The 19,040-nt window shown below is 49.1% G+C and overlaps 1 protein-coding gene across 12 annotated transcripts in view; it reads right to left on the bottom strand.

Annotated features, from left to right (window-relative positions):
• Positions 1-19,040, bottom strand: part of OTOF (otoferlin) — a 215,659-nt gene that overhangs the window by 78,982 nt on the left and 117,637 nt on the right. For 7 of the 12 annotated variants that reach the window (XM_072767459.1, XM_072767463.1, XM_072767460.1 and 4 more), the window contains exons 1-2: positions 17,262-17,926; positions 1,612-1,670 (exon numbers count right to left, since the gene is read on the bottom strand). In XM_072767459.1, the coding sequence (XP_072623560.1) occupies positions 1,612-1,670; positions 17,262-17,340 (138 nt within the window). In that variant the 5' untranslated portion in view covers positions 17,341-17,926. Of the gene's footprint in view, positions 1-1,611; positions 1,671-17,261; positions 17,927-19,040 lie in introns of those variants that run through there. The other 5 variants (XM_072767470.1, XM_072767468.1, XM_072767467.1 and 2 more) reach the window with 1 other exon arrangement.

Raw genomic sequence — 19,040 nt, 5'->3', positions numbered from 1 at the left:
GAAAACACACCGGGATTAAGGACTTCTAATCAGTGAGGGGACAAAGCTAATAGATGGCGGACTAAGAGAAATTTCAATCTCGAAATTCAACAAGGGGTTGATATCTTGGATGCATAAAGAGCTACTGCAAATCAATGAGAAAAAGACAACTAGCTATACCAACAGGGGGAAAGGGAAAAGAATATGAACAGGCAATTTACCAAAAAGGAAACTTTAAATATACTATTTAAAAAAAACGAGGCACACTGTTAGACTGGTGAAGATCAGAGAGCTGAATACCACTAGATGTAGATGAGGATTGGGAATCAGGGGTCCTCTCACATTGCTGGTAGAAGTGTAGACCTTGGCCGTGCTGAGTAAGCATACCCTGTGAGCTAGCAATTTCAGATCCTGGTGTGTACTCTAGAGAAATGTTCACAGAAGTCCAAAGAGGACATGCATAAGAATATTCATTGCCTTCTGATTACCTCGCATGTGGTTTCAGAGGCAAGTTGGAAGTTCCTCTCTGGAGGAATTATTAGGTAAAGGATCTGCAGGATGACCAATTTATCCCAATTTGACCAGGATTTTTCCCATTTTATCCCTTACAGTCTGTGTGCCAGGATCCCCCTTGGTCCCAGACAAACCAGGGTGGCCAAACACCCTCATGTGTGTTGGATGTGCCCAGAGTTCTGTGCAGCAGGGAGAAGCAGCAGATTAGCGTAGCAACATGGATGAAACTGAAAAATCTTGCTCGGTGAAGTAAAATATGTAACACAATGCCATTTAGCTAAAACATGAGTTATATCTTCACAAGATAGCCACACAAATTTTGTGAGGACATACAGGAAACCAGAGGTTCCACATTAAACACATCAGAGTGGTTGTAGACGAAAGGAAGGAATGTGGATAAAGGAGAATGACACATGACACACAAAACATACATCAGAACAAGAGTAGGGTAGTAGGAACAATGAGATAATGTGCCATAAACAGGGGCACTCAACCCTCTGAGCCCAAGGTTCAAAAGAAAAATAGCTTTTTTGGGAGATGCAGTGGGAAAAGTACCTCAATAGCTCTTAGAGACACAAGAGTGCCATCCATACGAGACTGGCTTTGTTGGAAGCCCAGGTAGGGTTAGCCTGAGCCCTCCGTGTGCCCAGGGAAGTGGGGAGGGAAGCCCCTCTTCTGTGCTGCTGGGCCCTCACCTCAGCTGGGGGCTTGCTACTATTTTATTTTATCTTTTTAAAAGATAATAATTGATTAATTAATTAATTTTGCGCACAAGCAGGGGGAGCAGGAGTGGGAGCAGAAGAGGAAGAAGCAAACGCCGTGCTGAACAGGGAGCGTGATGTGGGGTTTGATCCCATAACCCCTGGGATCATGACCTGAACTTAAGGCAGAAACTTAACCGACTGAGTCACCCAGGCGCACCTGGGGGCTCACTTTTAGGGCTATAACACCTGCGGGCCCTTTCTCTGGAGAACAAAAATCCCCCCGAGGGCAGCAGGCTGTGGGCTGGGCCTGGGTCACTCTGCACCCAGCTCTCCTGGGCAAAGGGAAAGGTGGGGAGGCATTTGGGGCCAGCGCGCCCCTGTGGCTGGGGCTTGAGCTCCCCACAGGGCATCCTACCTCGTCGAAGTCCGCCACATCCTCGCAGTTCTCCAGCACCCGGGAGTAGAAGGCTTGCCCTGGGTGGGGAAAAAGGACAAGAAGCCTGGGGTCAGACCTCCACCTGGCACTCGCCACCACAGCATTTGGATCCACATAGCACTTGTTATCAACTGGGGGCCCCATGTCATGTGCAGTGCTCCCCCAAGATGAGGCAAGTTCCCATATTGTCTCATCTGACCCCCTTGGGAGCCCTGCGACACATGCAGGTCAAAGGCCGCTAGCTCCACTTCACAAATGGGACATTGACATAAAAAGGGACAGGCTGGTCAGAGGTATAGGCGTGAGAGGGGAGCCCTGGACTCTTTGATCCACCTTGCTGCTCTCCCGGTGGCTTTCCTGGCCTTGTTTGCTGTCTCTTCGGCTCTGCTGGCTTTCCCTGGCCTGCAGCTGCCCCGAGCAGAAGACTGGTCCGAGGGCAGCGGGCGCCCTGCCAACTGGCAGCGCCCCCTCTGTGCCTGTGTCTGCAGCCAGGCCCAGGAGCTCCTGCCCAAGCCAGGCCCCGGGACAACCAGGCACACCCCAGACCCTCCTCCCCTGGAAGCCAAGGGACTTTACTACTCCTACTCTCTCATTCATTTTTCTGGCACCCTTGGAGAGGAAAGCCTGAAGTGGCTTCTCCCACAAGCCAGCCCCTCCTTTTAACACTGGCGTGGGTACTATCGAATGTGATACGGACACGTTTTCCCAGCCCCCACCATCCCACATCCATACACCACCTACCAGGACAGAAGCCAAGCTGCCCGCTCTTCCATCCCATCCTGGGAGAACCAGGTTGCTGGAAGAACCAGGTTGGGGGGGGCGGTGTGGACATGGGGTGAGCAGTGTGTGGGACACCCAGGCCAGTTTAGTTTACTTGGGGAAACATTCACTGGAGTCTACAAGGTACCAGGCTACCTCCTGGAGACTCAGGATAAAGGGATGGATAAAGAGCACAGTATCCTTGCCCACAAGGAGCTGATGGTCTAGTAGGAGCTGGAACAGGTTGTCGGATCAATACTATATAATCCATACTCCAAGATACAGTGTTATGTGAGACAGAGAAGTGGTACAGAGAAGGAAAGATAAATATTGTTTCAAAGGGGATGTTTTGTCTTTTTGGTGTGTGGGGGGTGGAAGCATGTGGGAAGGACTTGTAATTCCTATGAGGAGAACCCCAGAGGTAGGTGGCATTAAGAAGAAATTATTATTTAGGATTAATTTATTGGCATGTTTCAGTTGTTCACCAAAGGGGAAAAAAAAGCTGCATGCATAACAGGATCCTGTATACAACTCCCCCCGCCCCCAACACCCAAACCAAATTCTTGTATCTGTGAATAGACAATGATCTCAAACCATTAGAAATGGTTACTTCTGGCTAGGGAGAGTAAGAAGAGATTGAAAGCAGGATACTTTGACCTTCTACTGTATATGCTGAAGTTTGAAGTTTTTTCCGTGACCATGCTGTACTACTGTCATTGAGAGAAAAATGCTTTGAAATCCCCACTGACTTAAAGCAATGGTCCATGTCATTGAAGGACCATCTCAAGGCGGAGTTTAGCTCCATTCTGAGGCTTAGTTTGGTTTGTCACTGATGGACAAGATAGGGACCCAGGAGAGGACTTTGGCAGAGAGGGCAAGGGAGGGGAGTGCACACTGCCCCAGTATGGCCAGCCAGTGCCAGGCCAGGGAAGGCTGGAGTGAGCCCCCTCTGACCCTGCACTGCCATGGGGCTCTATGCCCTGGGAGCCACTTCCACCCCCTGGCCTTGGTTCTCTCGTTAGCATAATAAGAGGGCTGGTACAGAGATCTCCAGGGCCTGCCTGTCTTTAGAACTCAGGAGCAAGCATGTAGCTACCCCCTGACAAGGGGAGGCCAGGGGTTCGAAGTTAGAGGTAAGTAGAGATCCGTGTGCGTGTATGTATGTGTGTGTGGAGGATGGGTGTGTTGGGAAGGGGTTGCATCTCAGATAATGAGGAAGAAGCTATGAAGCAGAAGACATATACACATAAAACAGATGTGAAGGAGACAGATGGGAAACAAAGATTCTTTAGCACTAGCCAGGGACAAAACAAAACAAAAAAGCATGATAGAAAAATCTCACCAACCAACCCCAGGGCAGCCAGGGGAGGATAGGGAAGCATGAGAGATGGTGCCCTAGTTTCTTCTGATTTTCCCCACAGGTAACACACAATATAAACTGGGGACCACGTGAGCCTATGTGTGCGCTGGGCCTTCCCCAAGGACCTGCCGCTCTGAATAATCAAAGACCTCTTAATCCTCAAAGATCGCAATGAGCTGTGTTCAAGGTTTCCTGAATATGCTGTGTTCAAGGGTTTCCTGGAGTGAAAACCAAGCAGGGCAGCCCGGGCGGAGGCAGGGAGGGACTCCAGCATAGCGCACAAAGCCTCAGAGCCTCAAACCCATCCCTGCTTATTTATTTCTTACAGCCTTGTTACAGAGAACATAGAATACAGTGAAATTAGCCACTGCAGAATTTATACACCAGGGCTCTGTTCCGAAATGCAGTAAAACCTCATTGCCTCAGGCTCTGGGGATTTAAATGTGGTGAATATTGTCAAACAGGATGAGCTCAATTTTACCTCTAGATGTTTAGGGAAAAAAAAAAAAAAAGATTTGCTAAACCAAATCAAATCAGTTGTACAGAAACAGAATGTCCTTAAGCATTTTTGAAAAGCTGGTTTTTAGGTGAGTTTGTGCAAACAGTGGCAGGGATCATTCTGGTGGTCCTTTGTATTCATTAGGACAGAGCCAGGGGACTTCTGTAATCCCTTCCAAGTTATCAGTGGGTATTCCTAACCCTGTCTTCCTTTCGAGTTCATTTCCACTTGCCATCTTCTCCACTTAACACCAGTCGTGTTGACATTTCAGTTCCATTATTAATGGCTTTCAGACAAAACCATTTAAAATCCCAGTATCCAATCACCTTTCTTGCCACGGAGAAGATTGAGAAAGAGGTCCGAAAGAAAGAAAAATAGCCCATTCCTTGCATCAGGGAGGCTTTGTGGACAGAGTGAGCAGGAGATCAGATGAGGAGGATTGAATGGCACCCCCTTCCTTCAGAGGCAGCTGCTGGTGGGACAGCAGAGCTGTTGGGTTTGGAATAAACTCCTTGAGTCAATAAACGAAGTTTGGAGAGTCGACTCAGCTCATGAGCGTAAGAAGTGCCACGACATTGGACACACCAGATGAAGGGACTCAAGAGTCCAAAGCTACCTAGAAGTATCTGGTATGTCATTTACCATTTACCATATCCCTCCTATAGTTACCCTTCTAGAAGAAGGTCAGCTCAATTCTTGTCTCATTTGCAGGATGGAGCACTAGCCTTTCATGTGACATGACTTAAGGGTACAACATGTGATGTCTGCACCAAACAGCTCCCTCTTCCAGACAGTTGACCTTGTTAGAACCAGACCTTGAGAAAAGGCAGGTATGTAGGGCCTGGGTTGTTAGCTGGTGTGCATTCGTTCCCTCCCACATGCAAGGGGGTCTTCTGCTCCTGCTGTGTCAGCGTGGCCATTTGGCTCTGGAGGAGGGGATGGGGGTTATACAAAAATATTTTGTATTGGGACACTGATGGAAGAAGCTTATTACAATCCAGAAGGGGGATGGATAGATAGGTCAGACATGTAAAAGCTCCTACACAAAGGCAAAATTGGATCATTGGCATGCAACAAAGTGTGATAACATGAGCACTTAGGAAAAGGAGAAATGACCTCATCTTAGCAGATCAAGGAAGACATGGTAGAGGCAGGGGCATTGGCCCTGGGAAGATGGGAGAGAGAAGGACATCCATTAGAGGCTCACAGTGTGAGCAAATGTTTGTGAGAACAGAGAATGGAGCCTTGAAAGAGCAGGATACAGGACAGGAGAATTCTGATGGTCAAGGGGAAAATGAAAAAGGTTGACCCTTAGGGAGCAGTCCACTGAAGGAAGATCTGGGAGGGGGGTCCTGGAGTCCTGGGTTCCTGAGAGAACACAAGGTGGGGGTGGAGGGCCATCTAAAGGTGAAGGAGAATGTCCTGAGAACAAGCTTCAGGAACATCACGCCCTGTACTCATGCCTGGAGCTGGCTATGCTACCCCTCAGAGCCTCAGAGCCATCATCTGTAAACTGGAGGCAATTGTCCTGGACCAACCTATACCCTGGAACTGGAAACTGACACTGAGTGAAGTGTCAAGTCCCTTACAGGCACAGGAGGTCACAGGAGAGTGATAGGCTCTTGGATCAGACTGAGTTCAAACCCCAGCTCAACCCCTTGCTAGCCATGTGTCCTTGGAGAAGTTAACCTCTCTTTGTTAGTTTCTTCATCCATAAAATGAAGCAAATGGTAGTGCTTGTACACCTGGGACTTAGTTCATCACCCAATAAAAAAAAAAAAGGCCATTATTCCATTAAAGGGTACTGTTTTTGCTTTTGACATTTAAGTTACATCTTAAATATAAAAATGATCTTCTCTACTGTGAATCCCATTTTGTTAGCTTATTTTTAGTAGTATATAATCAGAAACTATTTTCTTCCTCATCTACATATTCTTCAAGTTTTAGGTATTTTAGGTGTGATCAGCTCTTTTTTTTTTTAACAAGGTAAAATTTACATGCACAGATCTTAAGCACACAACTAAATGTGTTTCAATAACTGAATATACCTATGTAATAATCATATAATCGGGATTTAGAACATCTCCGTTTTCTCAAGATGGTCTCTTGCCCCCCTCTTTCCATTCAGCCTCTACCCCCTATAAGTAATCACTGCTGATTTCTATTACCAAAGGTTAGTTTTGCCTGTTTTAAACTTTATATATAAGTGGTGTTATATAGAATGTACTTCTTTGTTTCTGGCTTCTTTTGGTCAATATAATATTTATATTATATTATCCATGTTGAATATAACAGTAATTCATTTATTTTTATTGTTGAGTAATATTCTGTGTATAAATATTTTTTGTTTCAAGATTAAGTATGATATTAGCCAGATGTTTTTTGTACTTGCCCTTTATCAGATTGTGGAAGATCCCCTCTCTTCCCTGTTGGCTGAGCATTCTTCTCATGAATAGGTATTGGATTTTGTCAAAAGCATTTCTTACCTGTCGGAGGTTTTTTCTCTTATATTGTGTTAATATGGTGAAATTCTTTGATTAGTTTTCTAATTTTAAACTAACCTTGCATTCCTGGGATAAAATTCACTTGTTATGGTGCGTTATCCCTGTCATGGATTGCAACTCAATTGACTAATATTTTATTGAGGATTTTTATGTCTTTTTTCATGAGGGATATTAGGCTCTAGTATTCTTTTTGTATAAGATCTTTATCAGGGTTTGGTATTATAAAATGAGTTATGGAGTGTTCCTTCTTTTCTATTTTCTGAAAGTTTGTGTAAAATTAGTATTATTTCTTTCTTAAACATTTTCTAGAATTCACCCATGAAGCAATAGAGGTCTAAAGTTTTATTGATGAAAGCAGTTTTCTCATTATCATTATCAACATCATTTTTATATCTAATTTCATGTCTTTATTAGATCTTGGACTCTTATCATTTTCAATTTCTTTTTGTGTCAGTTTAGTAAAGTGTTTTTCAAGGGACTTGTCCATTTCATCTGAGTTGTAGAACCTTACTGAGATACAGTTTCATGGTATTTTATTTTCTTTTTGATGAAATGATATCACCTTTTTCATTCTGATATTGGTAATTTGCATTGTCTTGCTTTTTTTCTTGGTCATTCTTGCTACAGTTTACCTATATTATTAATTTTTTTTCAAAGAATCACCTTTCAGTTTTGTTGGCTTCCTCATTTCCTTTTTTATTCTCTTGGTTCTAATATTTTTTGGTTGTATTTACTTACATTTTCTTTATTGAAATGTAATTTGCAAACCATATAATTTACCCACTTAAAGTCTTCAATTCAGTGATTTTGGTACATTTAAAAAGTTGTTCAACCTTTACCACTATCTAATTCCAGAATATTGTATCATCCCAAAAGGAAGCCCACACTCACTAGCGGTCATTCCCCATTGCCCCAGTCCCAGGCAACAACTAGTCTACTTTCTATCTCTATGGTTTGTCTATTTGAGGCATGTCATATAAATGGATCCATATGATACGTGGCCTTTTATGTCTGGCTTATTTCAATTAGCATGATGCTTTTAAGGTTTAGGCTTAATTAATCTTCTTTTAGTAGCTTCTTAAGACAGAAACCTAGATCACTGATTTTAGACTTTTTTTCTTTTCTGCGGTAGACATTTAAAACTATACATGCTGACATGTATTTTCATTATCATTCAGCAGGAATGTTTTATAAATTCTCTTTTGTTTAATTCTTCGACCATAGGTTATTTAAGAAGGTATTGTTTAATTTTCAAATATTTGGAGCTTTTAAAGATCTCTTAATGTTATTACTTTCAAAGAGAATTCTAGAGCAGTCAGAGAATATCCTTTGCAGGATGTCAGTCATTTGAAGTATATTGAGACTTGTTTAATCACCCAGTGTATGGTCTACCTTGATGAATATTCCATGTGCATGTGAGAAGAATGTTTATCTTTCAGTTTGGGGTGAAATGTCCTAGAAATGCCAATTAGGTCAAGGCAGTTGATGGTGTTGTCAAATGTTCTATATTTCTAATGATTCTTGTGTCTAGTTGTTTGTAATTATCTCCTGTAATAACACTTTCTCCCAAAGATGTTCCTTAAATAATGTGCTCTCTGAAAATCACCAGCGACTCAGAGAGCTAGATTTGGGTTATGCAGAGTCCCTGGGCCACTCAGAGGGGAAGGCTGCCCTTTCTCTTTCCCCTATTGCTCCATCTACTTCAAACCTTTTATTTTCCACAAATCTCATTCAAATATAATTTCGACCTTCATTCATTTATCTCTCCTTTGCCTATCCTGTGAACACCCAGGTATACACAGTACAAACTCAGACTTATGCAGAGAGGCAGGGGACAGGGCAGGGATTATTATTTTTTTTTATATGTTTTTTTTTAATTTTTTATTTATTTATGATAGTCACAGAGAGAGAGAGAGAGGCAGAGACACAGGCGGAGGGAGAAGCAGGCTCCATGCACCGGGAGCCTGATGTGGGATTCGATCCCGGGTCTCCAGGATCGCGCCCTGGGCCAAAGGCAGGCGCCAAACCGCTGCGCCACCCAGGGATCCCGACAGGGCAGGGATTATAAACCACATCTCTTGCCTCAGCTTACACCTCCACTTTCTTCTAGGTGCTCACTCAAACTCTTACTTTGCCATGGAACTAACTGATGACCCCCGTTCCTATTTTTCAGACCAGGCATTGAAGCAGAGAGAGTGTGGTATTTCCTCTCAAGCCTAGGACAGTGCCAGCCACACTCAGCTACTGGCAGGTCTCAGGCTCCCCCATTACTGTGCCAGATTAGAGGAACTTGTGGTTCTGGTGATCCACAAAATACCTGCTCTATGCCAGCCACTGGACATATAATAAGACATGGCGGGAAAGTGACTTTTTACATTCTTAAATGGGGTAAAAATATTGTTAATGCTATCATCCCGGGGGCAGCCCGGGTGGCTCAGTGGTTTAGCACCGCCTTCAGCCCAGAGCCTGATTCTGGAGATCCGGGATCGAGTCCCATGTCGGGCTCCCTGCATGGACCCTGCTTCTTCCTCTGCCTGCGTCTCTGCCTCTCTCTCTCTCTCTCTCTCTCATATTAATGAATAAATAAAACCTTAAAAAAAAAAACCTATCATCCCGATTGTATCTTAAACCTTGGCTTGGGGGGAAAAAGCCAGTGAGCAGAAACTAACTTTCAACTAAGCTAATGAGCCCTTCTGCTTTGAGAAAAAAAATAAAGTAGAAAAAAAAGACTGTTGAGCCACTATCTTGAGGGTGGATCAGTCCAGGCAGGAAGTACACAAGGGCTGAAGGTAAAAATGATCACATGATATTCTCTGTCCCAGGAGATACTTCTGGAACCATCAATGCAAGGAGCAACCGCTGCCTGATGCTGCCAGGATGGCCCCTGCCACTAACTGCAACTGTTCCTGCTATACCTGCGGGCCCCGCTCCTTCAGTGATCGCCTCTACTCCAGGGCTGCTCTGTGCCAGGCACCGTGTTGGCCCTGCTGCCTGTCCTGGGGGAGCCCATCTTTGTGACTTCGGTGTTTTCACCCCGTCATCTCATGGCTGTATTTGAGATGTCAACAGGAATCCCAAGGAATGTCAAGTAAGTCTCTGCCCACTCCCCAAATCCCTGAATCATGGGGTCCCTGAGAGTCATAACCTGCTCTACTCCTGTCTCTCCGGAAGTCTGCAGCGGGAGCAGCCCTGGGATAAAGAGCATAATCCTTATATTTACATAGTACTTTACAATTTGCAAAGCCTTTCATGTAATCATCCTTTTCACTTGACCCTAAACCAGCCCTATGAGGACTCAGACATATCTCACCTTCTCCTAGATCTACTCTTACCCCCTGGATTCTCAAATCACTGGGTGCCAGCACCTTCCTGGGCACTCACTGTACCAAGCCAGATCTCTGGCATTCTGGAGAACATTTTCACTAGAATGACTGACAGGCAAGCCTGTCCTTGCATGCTCCCCTTCTCTGTCAGTGGCCTCACCACCATTCCTGGTACCCAAGTAAGAAATTCTGCCCTCTTGCTCCCTACCCACTCCAGGGCTCACTAACTCCTCTCTGAACCAATGTCATTCCTTCTCTCCTAACCCACAGCCTCTCCATTAAGGCACAGCCTTCTACCTGTACCACTGCCCCAGCTTCCTCCCTGGGCTTCTGGCCTGGGGTCCTGATATCTAGAATGTCGTTTCCAAAACCAGGTGACTCTGTCCTATTCTCCTTCTAAAAGCATCATTGACTCCTATTCACTAACAAAATGAAGTTCAAAGCCTCTGTGTTTGGTCCCAGCCTCCCTTCCATGCCATTCCCACTCTTCCCTCAGTAAGCACTCCCAGTTCCCTAAACCCTTGATGTGACTCCACACCATCACATCTGTACTGATATTAGCTCTTCTGCCTGGAATGGGGCCTTTTGTAGGTTTTGTTCCAGCTTAAGTATCAGCCCATCCTCTGTAACCCCTCAATAAAATCTCCTCCCCGGGCCCTGTGCACATTCCAGCTTCATCTTGTTGGCTCCAAGGCAGCTAACTTTGGGCGGCCCAGTATCCCTGGTTTGCTCCCATCTCCCTTTCCATGTGCTCTTCTGCCATCTTTTCCTAATGAATCCTGACTCGCCCTTTCAGGGCAGCTTCCGGACCCCCCTCCTCCCCAGCTGAGTGGGCTTCCTTGGCCTCATGCTGCCTTGCACCTGCACCTCCCTTTTCAAAATACTCATCATGCTGCTCATGATGACTTGTGCAATGACTCTCTTCCCCTTGAGGGCAAGGACCATGTCTTTTAAATTTATTGTTGTCACCCCAATGCCTAAAATCACACGTGGCACATAGCTAGCCCTCACTGAATATTATTATCTGGATGAATGAAAGAATGAATGAATGATGGGATCCCTGGGTGGCTCAGTGGTTTAACGCCTGCCTTTGGCCCAGGGCGCGATCCTGGAGCCCCGGGATTGAGTCCCACGTCGGGCTCCCAGCATGGAGCCTGCCTCTCCCTCTGCCTGTGTCTCTGCCTCTCTCTCTCTCTCTCTATGTCTATCATAAATAAATAAAATCTTAAAAAAAAAAAGAATCAGTGAATGAATGACAAAATACTTAATTTACGAAGCACATGAAAATGTAGCTTTTAATGAACTGGAAAAAACTTATGACGTTGATGAGACAATTAGAAATTTGATCATTGACTGAATATTTGGTAATATTAAGGAATTATTTTTTTAGGAGTGATGTATGTGGGCTCAAAAAAATGGAGTCTTTGTCTTTTATAGCTATGTACTGAATATTTTCAGATGAAATGGTATGGCTTTTTGGGCTTTGTTTCCAAATAATTTGGTGTATGGGAGTAGGAGAGGAGCAAATGGGACAGGACTGGCCAGGAGTTGATGGTTGTTAAGAATGCATGAGGAAAGCTTGGTAGCCAAGGCACTACTTATTTTCCCAACCCTTGTATGTATTTGAGACTTTCCATTATAAAAAGTTAATAACAAAAAAGAGATCAGACCCAGCCATGGGCGTAGGTGGGAGGGCTGTAGCTTTTATGTTATGAGTAAAGGTGGGTAAGATAACCAAGGAAGGCATTGCAATTTAGGGAAATCATTTGCAAGTCTATGCTTGAGCACATTTCCAGCAGCATTTTTGCTGAGGGCCTTTGTAGCAGAAGATAATTTTATGGTCATTTCCATAACATGAAAACACACTCATCAAAGCAGGAGAGGCCTGGGGAACTTTCAGCGTGCTCTGCATGTTCCCCAAGGCCTGTGTTGGGTTGTTCTGGGCGGGAGAGGGGGACATTTGCCACCTGGAATTTTAGACAGAGAAGATCTGTGCCCACCCCCGCCCCCAGCTGGCGAGGGACCTGTGAGTGCTGGGTACAGGGGAGGATGTGGGAGGCACAGGGAAAGCACAGAGCTGAGTCCACAGCCAGTGTGCGTTGCAGAGGCTGGCCTACGGGTCCCCTCCATTTGTCCCCTTCCGTGGGGGCAATGCCCACCCCCTTGCAGGGAGCAACACCTAACCCATGTCCCCTCGGAGAGGAGGTATGGGCTGGGCCAGAGTGCACGTACAGGCCCAGGCATCCTGGGAGCATCGCAAGACTGGGGGCACTGGGGTACTCTGCCTCCTTCACCAGAGATGGCAGAGAAGTCTCCAGATAGAAGTCCTATTTATCAAGAGGGAGAGCTCCTCCATTTTAATGGGGAAAAGTAATCTAATTTGGAATCTGAGTGGTCCCCACAGCCACGAGTGGGAGCATCTTGTCCCCTGTGCCCAGGCTGGGGCCTCATCCCCTCCCAGCATACAGTCTCTCACCTGGCCCCATGGATCCTGGCTCATCTCCTTCCCTGCCCACTCCCCAGCAGCCTCTGTTCCACCCAAACCTGTGGCTTCCTTCTTCTGGCCTCCGGTCCCCCCCGCCCCCCGCCATTTGCCTCACCTCCCACAACAACCCCCCCCTCTGCATCTCCACATGTGCAAGAAGTAAGCTGCCATCCCCTAAACAGGCCTCACCGTAGGTACACCTGGGCCCTCTTGAGTTGGATGACATTTCCCCATTATGTCTGCACACATCTCTGCTCCCCTATCTCATTATGAGACCCTGGTTTGCCTATTAAGCCACACTCTGTACCATGTGTTGTACACAGCAGCTGTGCTCAGAAAGAGCATGTTCTATGAAGGGCTTGGGCCACATATGGCCCCTCTTACTTCTGACCTGTGGGCTGGACCTGGACTCCCTAGCGTTTGCTAAAAGGTGAGGTCAGCCTCCCTCTGGGGCCCCAGAAGACCCCCTGGGCCAGGAGGTCGATGGAGGGTTCTTGTCGTCATTTCTGAGGCCTCTTCCAGTCCCAGATCCCCTCAGATAGAGAACTGGGATGGGGTTAGGAGGCTCACATTTGGGGACGCTGAGCCAAAGAATGGCAGTGCCACAGTGGAAGATTTAAAACCCACTAATGAGTAAATACCTCAATACCTGTGTCATATTCATTTTGATGACAGGGCTTGGGGCTCAGCATGAGGCTAGGTGAGGATAGCTAAAGTGGGACCCCTGTTTTGAAGGTGCTCAGACATGAGTGCAACATACAGAACTGGGGCAATTTCTAAAATACCAAGTGCCTAGCAGAGCTGTGGCAGGAGTGTGCACATGGTACTGCAAGGGAGGGGGAAGGCTTCACAGAGGAGGTGACATGAGGAGCTGGGCCTTGAAACATGCACAGAATTGATGGCAGTTCTCAAGTTGGAGGGTGGGGATTGTTCCAGGCAAAAGAAATAAATGCCTTAGGGTCTGGAGATATATAGGGCTTGTATCTGGGGAATGGCTGGAAATTCAGTGTTATGGGAATGCCATGGGGTGGGCTGGGGAAAGGAGGAAGGAGAAGTCTCTGGGCCAAGGGAGAAGCCTTGAAAAAGCAGGTCTTTATCTCCGGTTCAATCACCAGGCCAGGTGAGTTACTCAGAGATCAGACCCAGCCTCCAGACATCGCCCACCTCTCACATCCCAATCCTGCAGCCCGGTATCTTGGCAGGAAAGCTCAGGGTTGGGGAGTATGGGAAGATCACGGGGCTGGCCCCAGACAGCCTGTGGCTACTTCCCTGACCGTCCAGGTTCTTCCCAGGTTCCAGTGGGCTGAGCACCAGATAGAGGTTGGGCTAGAGGAACTTACAGGCTCTCCCACCCTGGTTCTCATGATGCTGAGAACTATTTTAGCAGGTTGAAGAAGGACAAGTGCTAGGGGAATACTGCTTCTCTTTGAGTAGTGACCTGCCATTGAGATGGCTCCTTTCCAGACAGCCCACTCCAGTTTCTGACTGGTAGGAGTCTCAGTTAAATGGGGACCACAGTCTCATCTTGCTCGTGGGAAGCCGAGGCTCTGAGACTCTGGGGTCTGTGTGCATGACTAGGACTGGGGGGCCAGGCCTTCCGGTGTCTCCTGTCTGACTCAATGGACTATAACCCCTGCAGGCCGGGGCTGTGTCTTCACCCCGAGGGTCCTAGGCCTGTCCACAAATATTAGCACATTCAGGGAGTGAATGAATTAGGGTAGGATGAGGTTAAGAGTGGCCTTTGGGTAAGAGCTAAGAGCTGAAGATGGAGCTGGGTGGTGAGCATGGTGTGAGCCTGAGGGTGGGTGGCCAGCTGACCCCGTGGCAGGAAGAGAGGGGTGACCAGGGACACAGCTGGTAGGTGTCCAGCCTCCATGGGGACAGGGGTCTCAGGGATGGTCTGCTTCAGGCTTGGGTCCTGATGAACATCTTAGCCAGGGGGTCCCTCCAGAGCAGAGGACAGGCTCGAGTTGCTTGCTCCTGACATAGGTCAGGAAGCCCCCAGACATGCTCTCCTCTCCCCTTAGGAAGTTGGGCTAGAGAGAAGATGGTTCAGGAGCCAGCAGCTTCCCCAGGGAGAAGTGGAATGGGTGCCTCCCAGATACATCAGTCATCTGAATGCTCTTTCCTCAAACTCCAATGCCTATTATTTCACTGAAGTAACCCATTGAAGTGGATGTTATCCACATGCCCATTTTAAAGATGAGGACTATCGAGGTGAAGTGAGTGGCGGGACCCAGGTAGGACCCAGGGTTTCTGACTCCATGTCTAGAGCTTTTCCACCAGACCTATAGGGCTCTTCTCTAAGTGTCCTGGACGGCACAGCACGTAAGGTCAAGCTTATTTCAACCAGCTAGTCTGGTCTGCATGGGCCACTGCCAATAGGCACAACTCACTAGGGTTCCCTCACCCAAACTGTCATGAACTTTACTCAAGGGATTAGGGGAACTCTCGGCCAGCACCTCCCTCTCACTCTTCACCAGTTTCCCATTTCCCCCTGCAGCTGTTTTCTTGGTCATCAGTGGTTGTGGATGTGAGGAACTGCTGTGGAACATTCTGGAATGGGTGGGTTCCTCTGAATTGTTGTTAATGTTGGTCTTTTGGAGTATCTCTGGTTGTCAGCTGCTGGCTCAGCAGATGAATGGTTGAGGCATCTCTGGTTGTTACAAAGGACTCTTTCTGGAAATCTGCTTGCCATAGGCCTATTCCTAAGGTCCAACTCCTTCCCCAGAGCTCTGTCTGGGACCACCAGCTGCAGGTATAGAGCTTTGGAAGTGGATCTCTCCACTCAGTCTAGGAGGCTCAGGTTGCAAAGAGGCAAATTCTTGTGTGTTCAGTTGAGGTTGGAGGGCTGGCCCCAGTGCTCAAAGAAAAAGGTGGGCATCAGATAGGGTGCTCACTCCCAGCTGACCAGGAAGAGATAAAGGGCTTGCAGGATTGAGCAGCCAGGACTGGGGGGGAGAGGGGGGAGAGGAGGTTTTGTGCCTCAGCCCCGCCACTACTGCCTTGTGGATCTCTTTACAACGGGGCCTTGGTTTCTCTGCCTGCAAATGTGACTGGTTTTGTGCAGCCAGGAACTGTCCTATCATAGTAATCTGTAGCTAAACAGCCAAGTACTGTGCTATCTGGAACATGGGGACACGTTTCACAGATGAAAGGACACACTTGCTTTTTCTAAAGCCAGCAGGTGGCACACAGAGATCCAGAGTGCTGCAGACAAAGCCATCCTTGGGCTAGTGTGGGAAGCAACAGGCAGCCTGCCCACCCCTTCCTCCCCCACCTGCCAGCAGGGACACTGCGATCCCCTGCACCCCTGCCAATTCTATGCACAACAGGCCACAGTATGGACAACCTCAGCCTCCAGCTGAGGGGCGATGTGGGCACCAGGGCTGCTGTCCCTGGTCTCCCCTCTCCCTCCGAACCCAGGTGTGGATGTGCATGCAGCCTGGGCCCGATGCTCACTTTGCTCTTTAATCTGGCGGGGTCCTCTCAGCTCCTCCCCATCCCCCCATCCTCATCCTGTCTCTGGGAAGGCCATGTCTAGTGAGGAGTGCCTGGACTTTGCTTAAAGGCCACCAGAGATGCCCCTGGCCCAGAGGGCTGGGCTGTGTGGCCAGCAGAGGCAGAGCTGGGTGGGCAATCAGCACAGGTAAACCTGGCCTTACTTTTTTCTACTTAAAACCCTCAGGGCCTGCCCATCGTCCTCAGGATGAAGGCAGCCTTGCTTCCCTGGTATGCCTGTCTCTCCTGCCTCGGCTTCTGTACTCACTCTGGACTCCAGCCTCGTGGATCATCTGTCTATTCCTTGTTCCATGTCCCAACTCCTCTCCCAGCCTTGAGCATCCTGTCCCTTGCACCAGCTCTGCCCTCACCTCCTCACCTTGCTCTCTCCTGCTAGTCCCTTGGGTTTCAGCTGAGGTGCTACCTCCTCTAGGAAGCCTTCCTTGACCATCCTGCCCCAGCCTGGGTCAGGTGCTGCTTCTGTGGCTCATGTGCTGCCTTGTCCCCATCCTCATCATATCATGCACCTGTCCTGCATGCCTCCCCACTGGTCCTTCTGTCCCCCTGGATGTGGGCTCCTCAAAGACAGAGCCTGGGTCATGCTCAGCCCCCAGCCTTGGTCAGAGATCATAGTATGTGGTTGCTGGATGCACGAGTGGGGAGGACGATAGGAAGAGAGTTGACAGAGGGAAGGCCAGTGGAGCCCAAAGGATCTCTGCCCACCAACAGATCCGCCAGAAGCCAATAGTATCCTCAACCAGAGAGCTACTGGCTGCCTGGTTTCTAGGAGCCATACTGGGGCTTCCAGTCTGCAGAGCCCACCCCCACCCTGTGTCCAAGGAAATCTTCTGGAGGGAGAGGGAGTGGAGGCCCTCTTAGCCCTGGGACCCCCGACCTCAGAGGTGGGGTCCTGACTTCTACCTCCCCAGGCCCCCCTGCAGGCAGAGGACTCTGCAGGCCACCAGGCACATGGCGCATTGGCAAGTGCAGGGAGGGACAGACACAGACGCAGACACGGCAATACGGGGACCCCGATTTTCAGGAACTCACAACCACCTGTCAGGCCAGGGGCAGATGGCTGCTCACGAAAAGCCTCGTGGCCCCCACCTTGCCAGAACTTTTCCCATCCATCCTCCCTGCCCTGCCTTATCCCCGCCAGCCCAGAGCTGGGGTCCCCCTACGACAGGGGGTTCCCTACCTCGGAAAGTCACTTTGGCGATCCTGTCGCCCCTGCCCCGCAGCTCCGAGACCGTCTTGAGGTGGACAAGCAGAGCCATGCCGGTGTGGGGAGCCCGGACACGGCCGGGCGGGAGCGGCCGGGAAGGGGGGAGCGCGGCGGGGCTGGGCTCCCGCTCTCACGCCTCCCCTCTCCGCGCCGCCGCCTCCTCCGCGCCCCCTCCAAGCGGCCCACAGACCCGGGCACCCGGAGCCCGCGAGCCCTCCTTGCAGCGGTTCCAGAGCCTCCCGGCCGGGCCAGCGGCCGTCCCAGGCGTCAGCCCAGCGTGTATGTGGGGTGTGTGCGCGCGTGCTGAGCGCCCCGCCTGCAGCCTGGGAGTGCGGGCTCCCAGTCGGAATTCATTATTCAGCAGCCGCCGGCTCCCAGATGAAGCCCTGCCCAGTCTCCGAGAGCGAGATGCGTTCTCCAGCCCCTGGAGCAGGCGCTCCTGCCCACCTCTCTGCAGCGCTCCCTTGCGCCCTCGGCCAGTTCCGCCACCAGGGGTGGGCAGGGGGCACAGGCACAAGTGCCCAAGGTGTGGGCGTGGGGCCAGGACACCCACCTCCCGCTGTGGGGGAGGGACCGGGAGCTTCACCATCTGTGTGCGCAGGGAGCTGGGCTGTCGCACTGGTGTTTCGAGGTGATTCGCGCCCCCCTCCTCAGTCAAGGTTGCCACTAGGGAACGTGCATGGGCCAGGCCTGGCTGAGACCCACTGTGGAACACAGAGATTGCAACCCAGGGATCCCCCTAAGCTGAAAAATAAACATCTGCCAGACAACATGAAGGCTGTGCCTGGTGGCTGCTGTCAGAAATGGAAGCCCTAAAAGAAAGAGGAGATGTCCTTTCCCCATCTGCTAGTGTGGACTTTGAACCTCTGAAAGGTGGGATCCTGACCTCCTGCTTTGGGATCCTTGGGTCTGGGAAGATGGGGTGCTACTTGAGGGGAGCTCAAGAGCCAGGCTAAGCATGAGGGGAGATGCCCAGTCTTGAAGACCTCAGAGTCTTATGTTCTACTAAGGACAATGCTTAAGGTCTAGGACACCAACCTCACCCCATCGCCCCATCCTGGGGCCTAGGGATGGAGAAGCCTGGGCCAGTGAGCCTCACTGGAGCAGGACTGTCAGGCCTCGTGTGCAATCGGCTGTTGAGGTTAGGGGGTGTGGGGAAGGGATATCTGGCAAAACTTCCCAGGACCAAAAAAGAACTGCCCTGTCTTCCAGCAACATACCCTGGGAGGAGCTTATGGAGAAAGGGACCCTGGGGATTATAGGGAAAAGGACCAAGATTCCTGAACCTGGAGCCTCTGTAGGCCCTCTGCACCCTTGCTCTTGCTGTTAGCCCTGCACGGAATGCTCTTACCCCACCAAAGCCTTCTGCCTGGACTCAGCCCAACTGGTGTCTAATCCTGAAAGTACCTCTGCACCCACACACCTTCACCCAGCTGCCTTTACCCTCTCATCTCACTGCTTCATTCTTATGATGGGGAGACCCTGGTTTCCTGCATTTTTGCTCCCTAGAGCCTCACATGGAATCCTGTGTATATAGAAGGATACCCAATGAAGGTTGACAAGATAAGGGGTGAGCTTGGTGACCTAGCTGGAACAGAGTTAAAGTTTTAAAAAGGGAAATATTAAAATTTCACAGCATGCTAACAAGAGGTTACTTCCTTCGAATTCTATAGTCCAGTGACCTGCAGGATGTCACAGGAGCCTCCTTCTGGACGTTTCCTTGCAATGTTGTCTCCTTTTTCTATTTCTTTT

The sequence above is a fragment of the Vulpes vulpes genome, chromosome 8 (assembly GCF_048418805.1).
Source record: "Vulpes vulpes isolate BD-2025 chromosome 8, VulVul3, whole genome shotgun sequence".
NCBI classification, from domain to species: domain Eukaryota; kingdom Metazoa; phylum Chordata; class Mammalia; order Carnivora; family Canidae; genus Vulpes; species Vulpes vulpes.
Note: the sequence above shows the minus strand (reverse complement) of the source record. Positions and strands in the feature narration are given on the sequence as shown.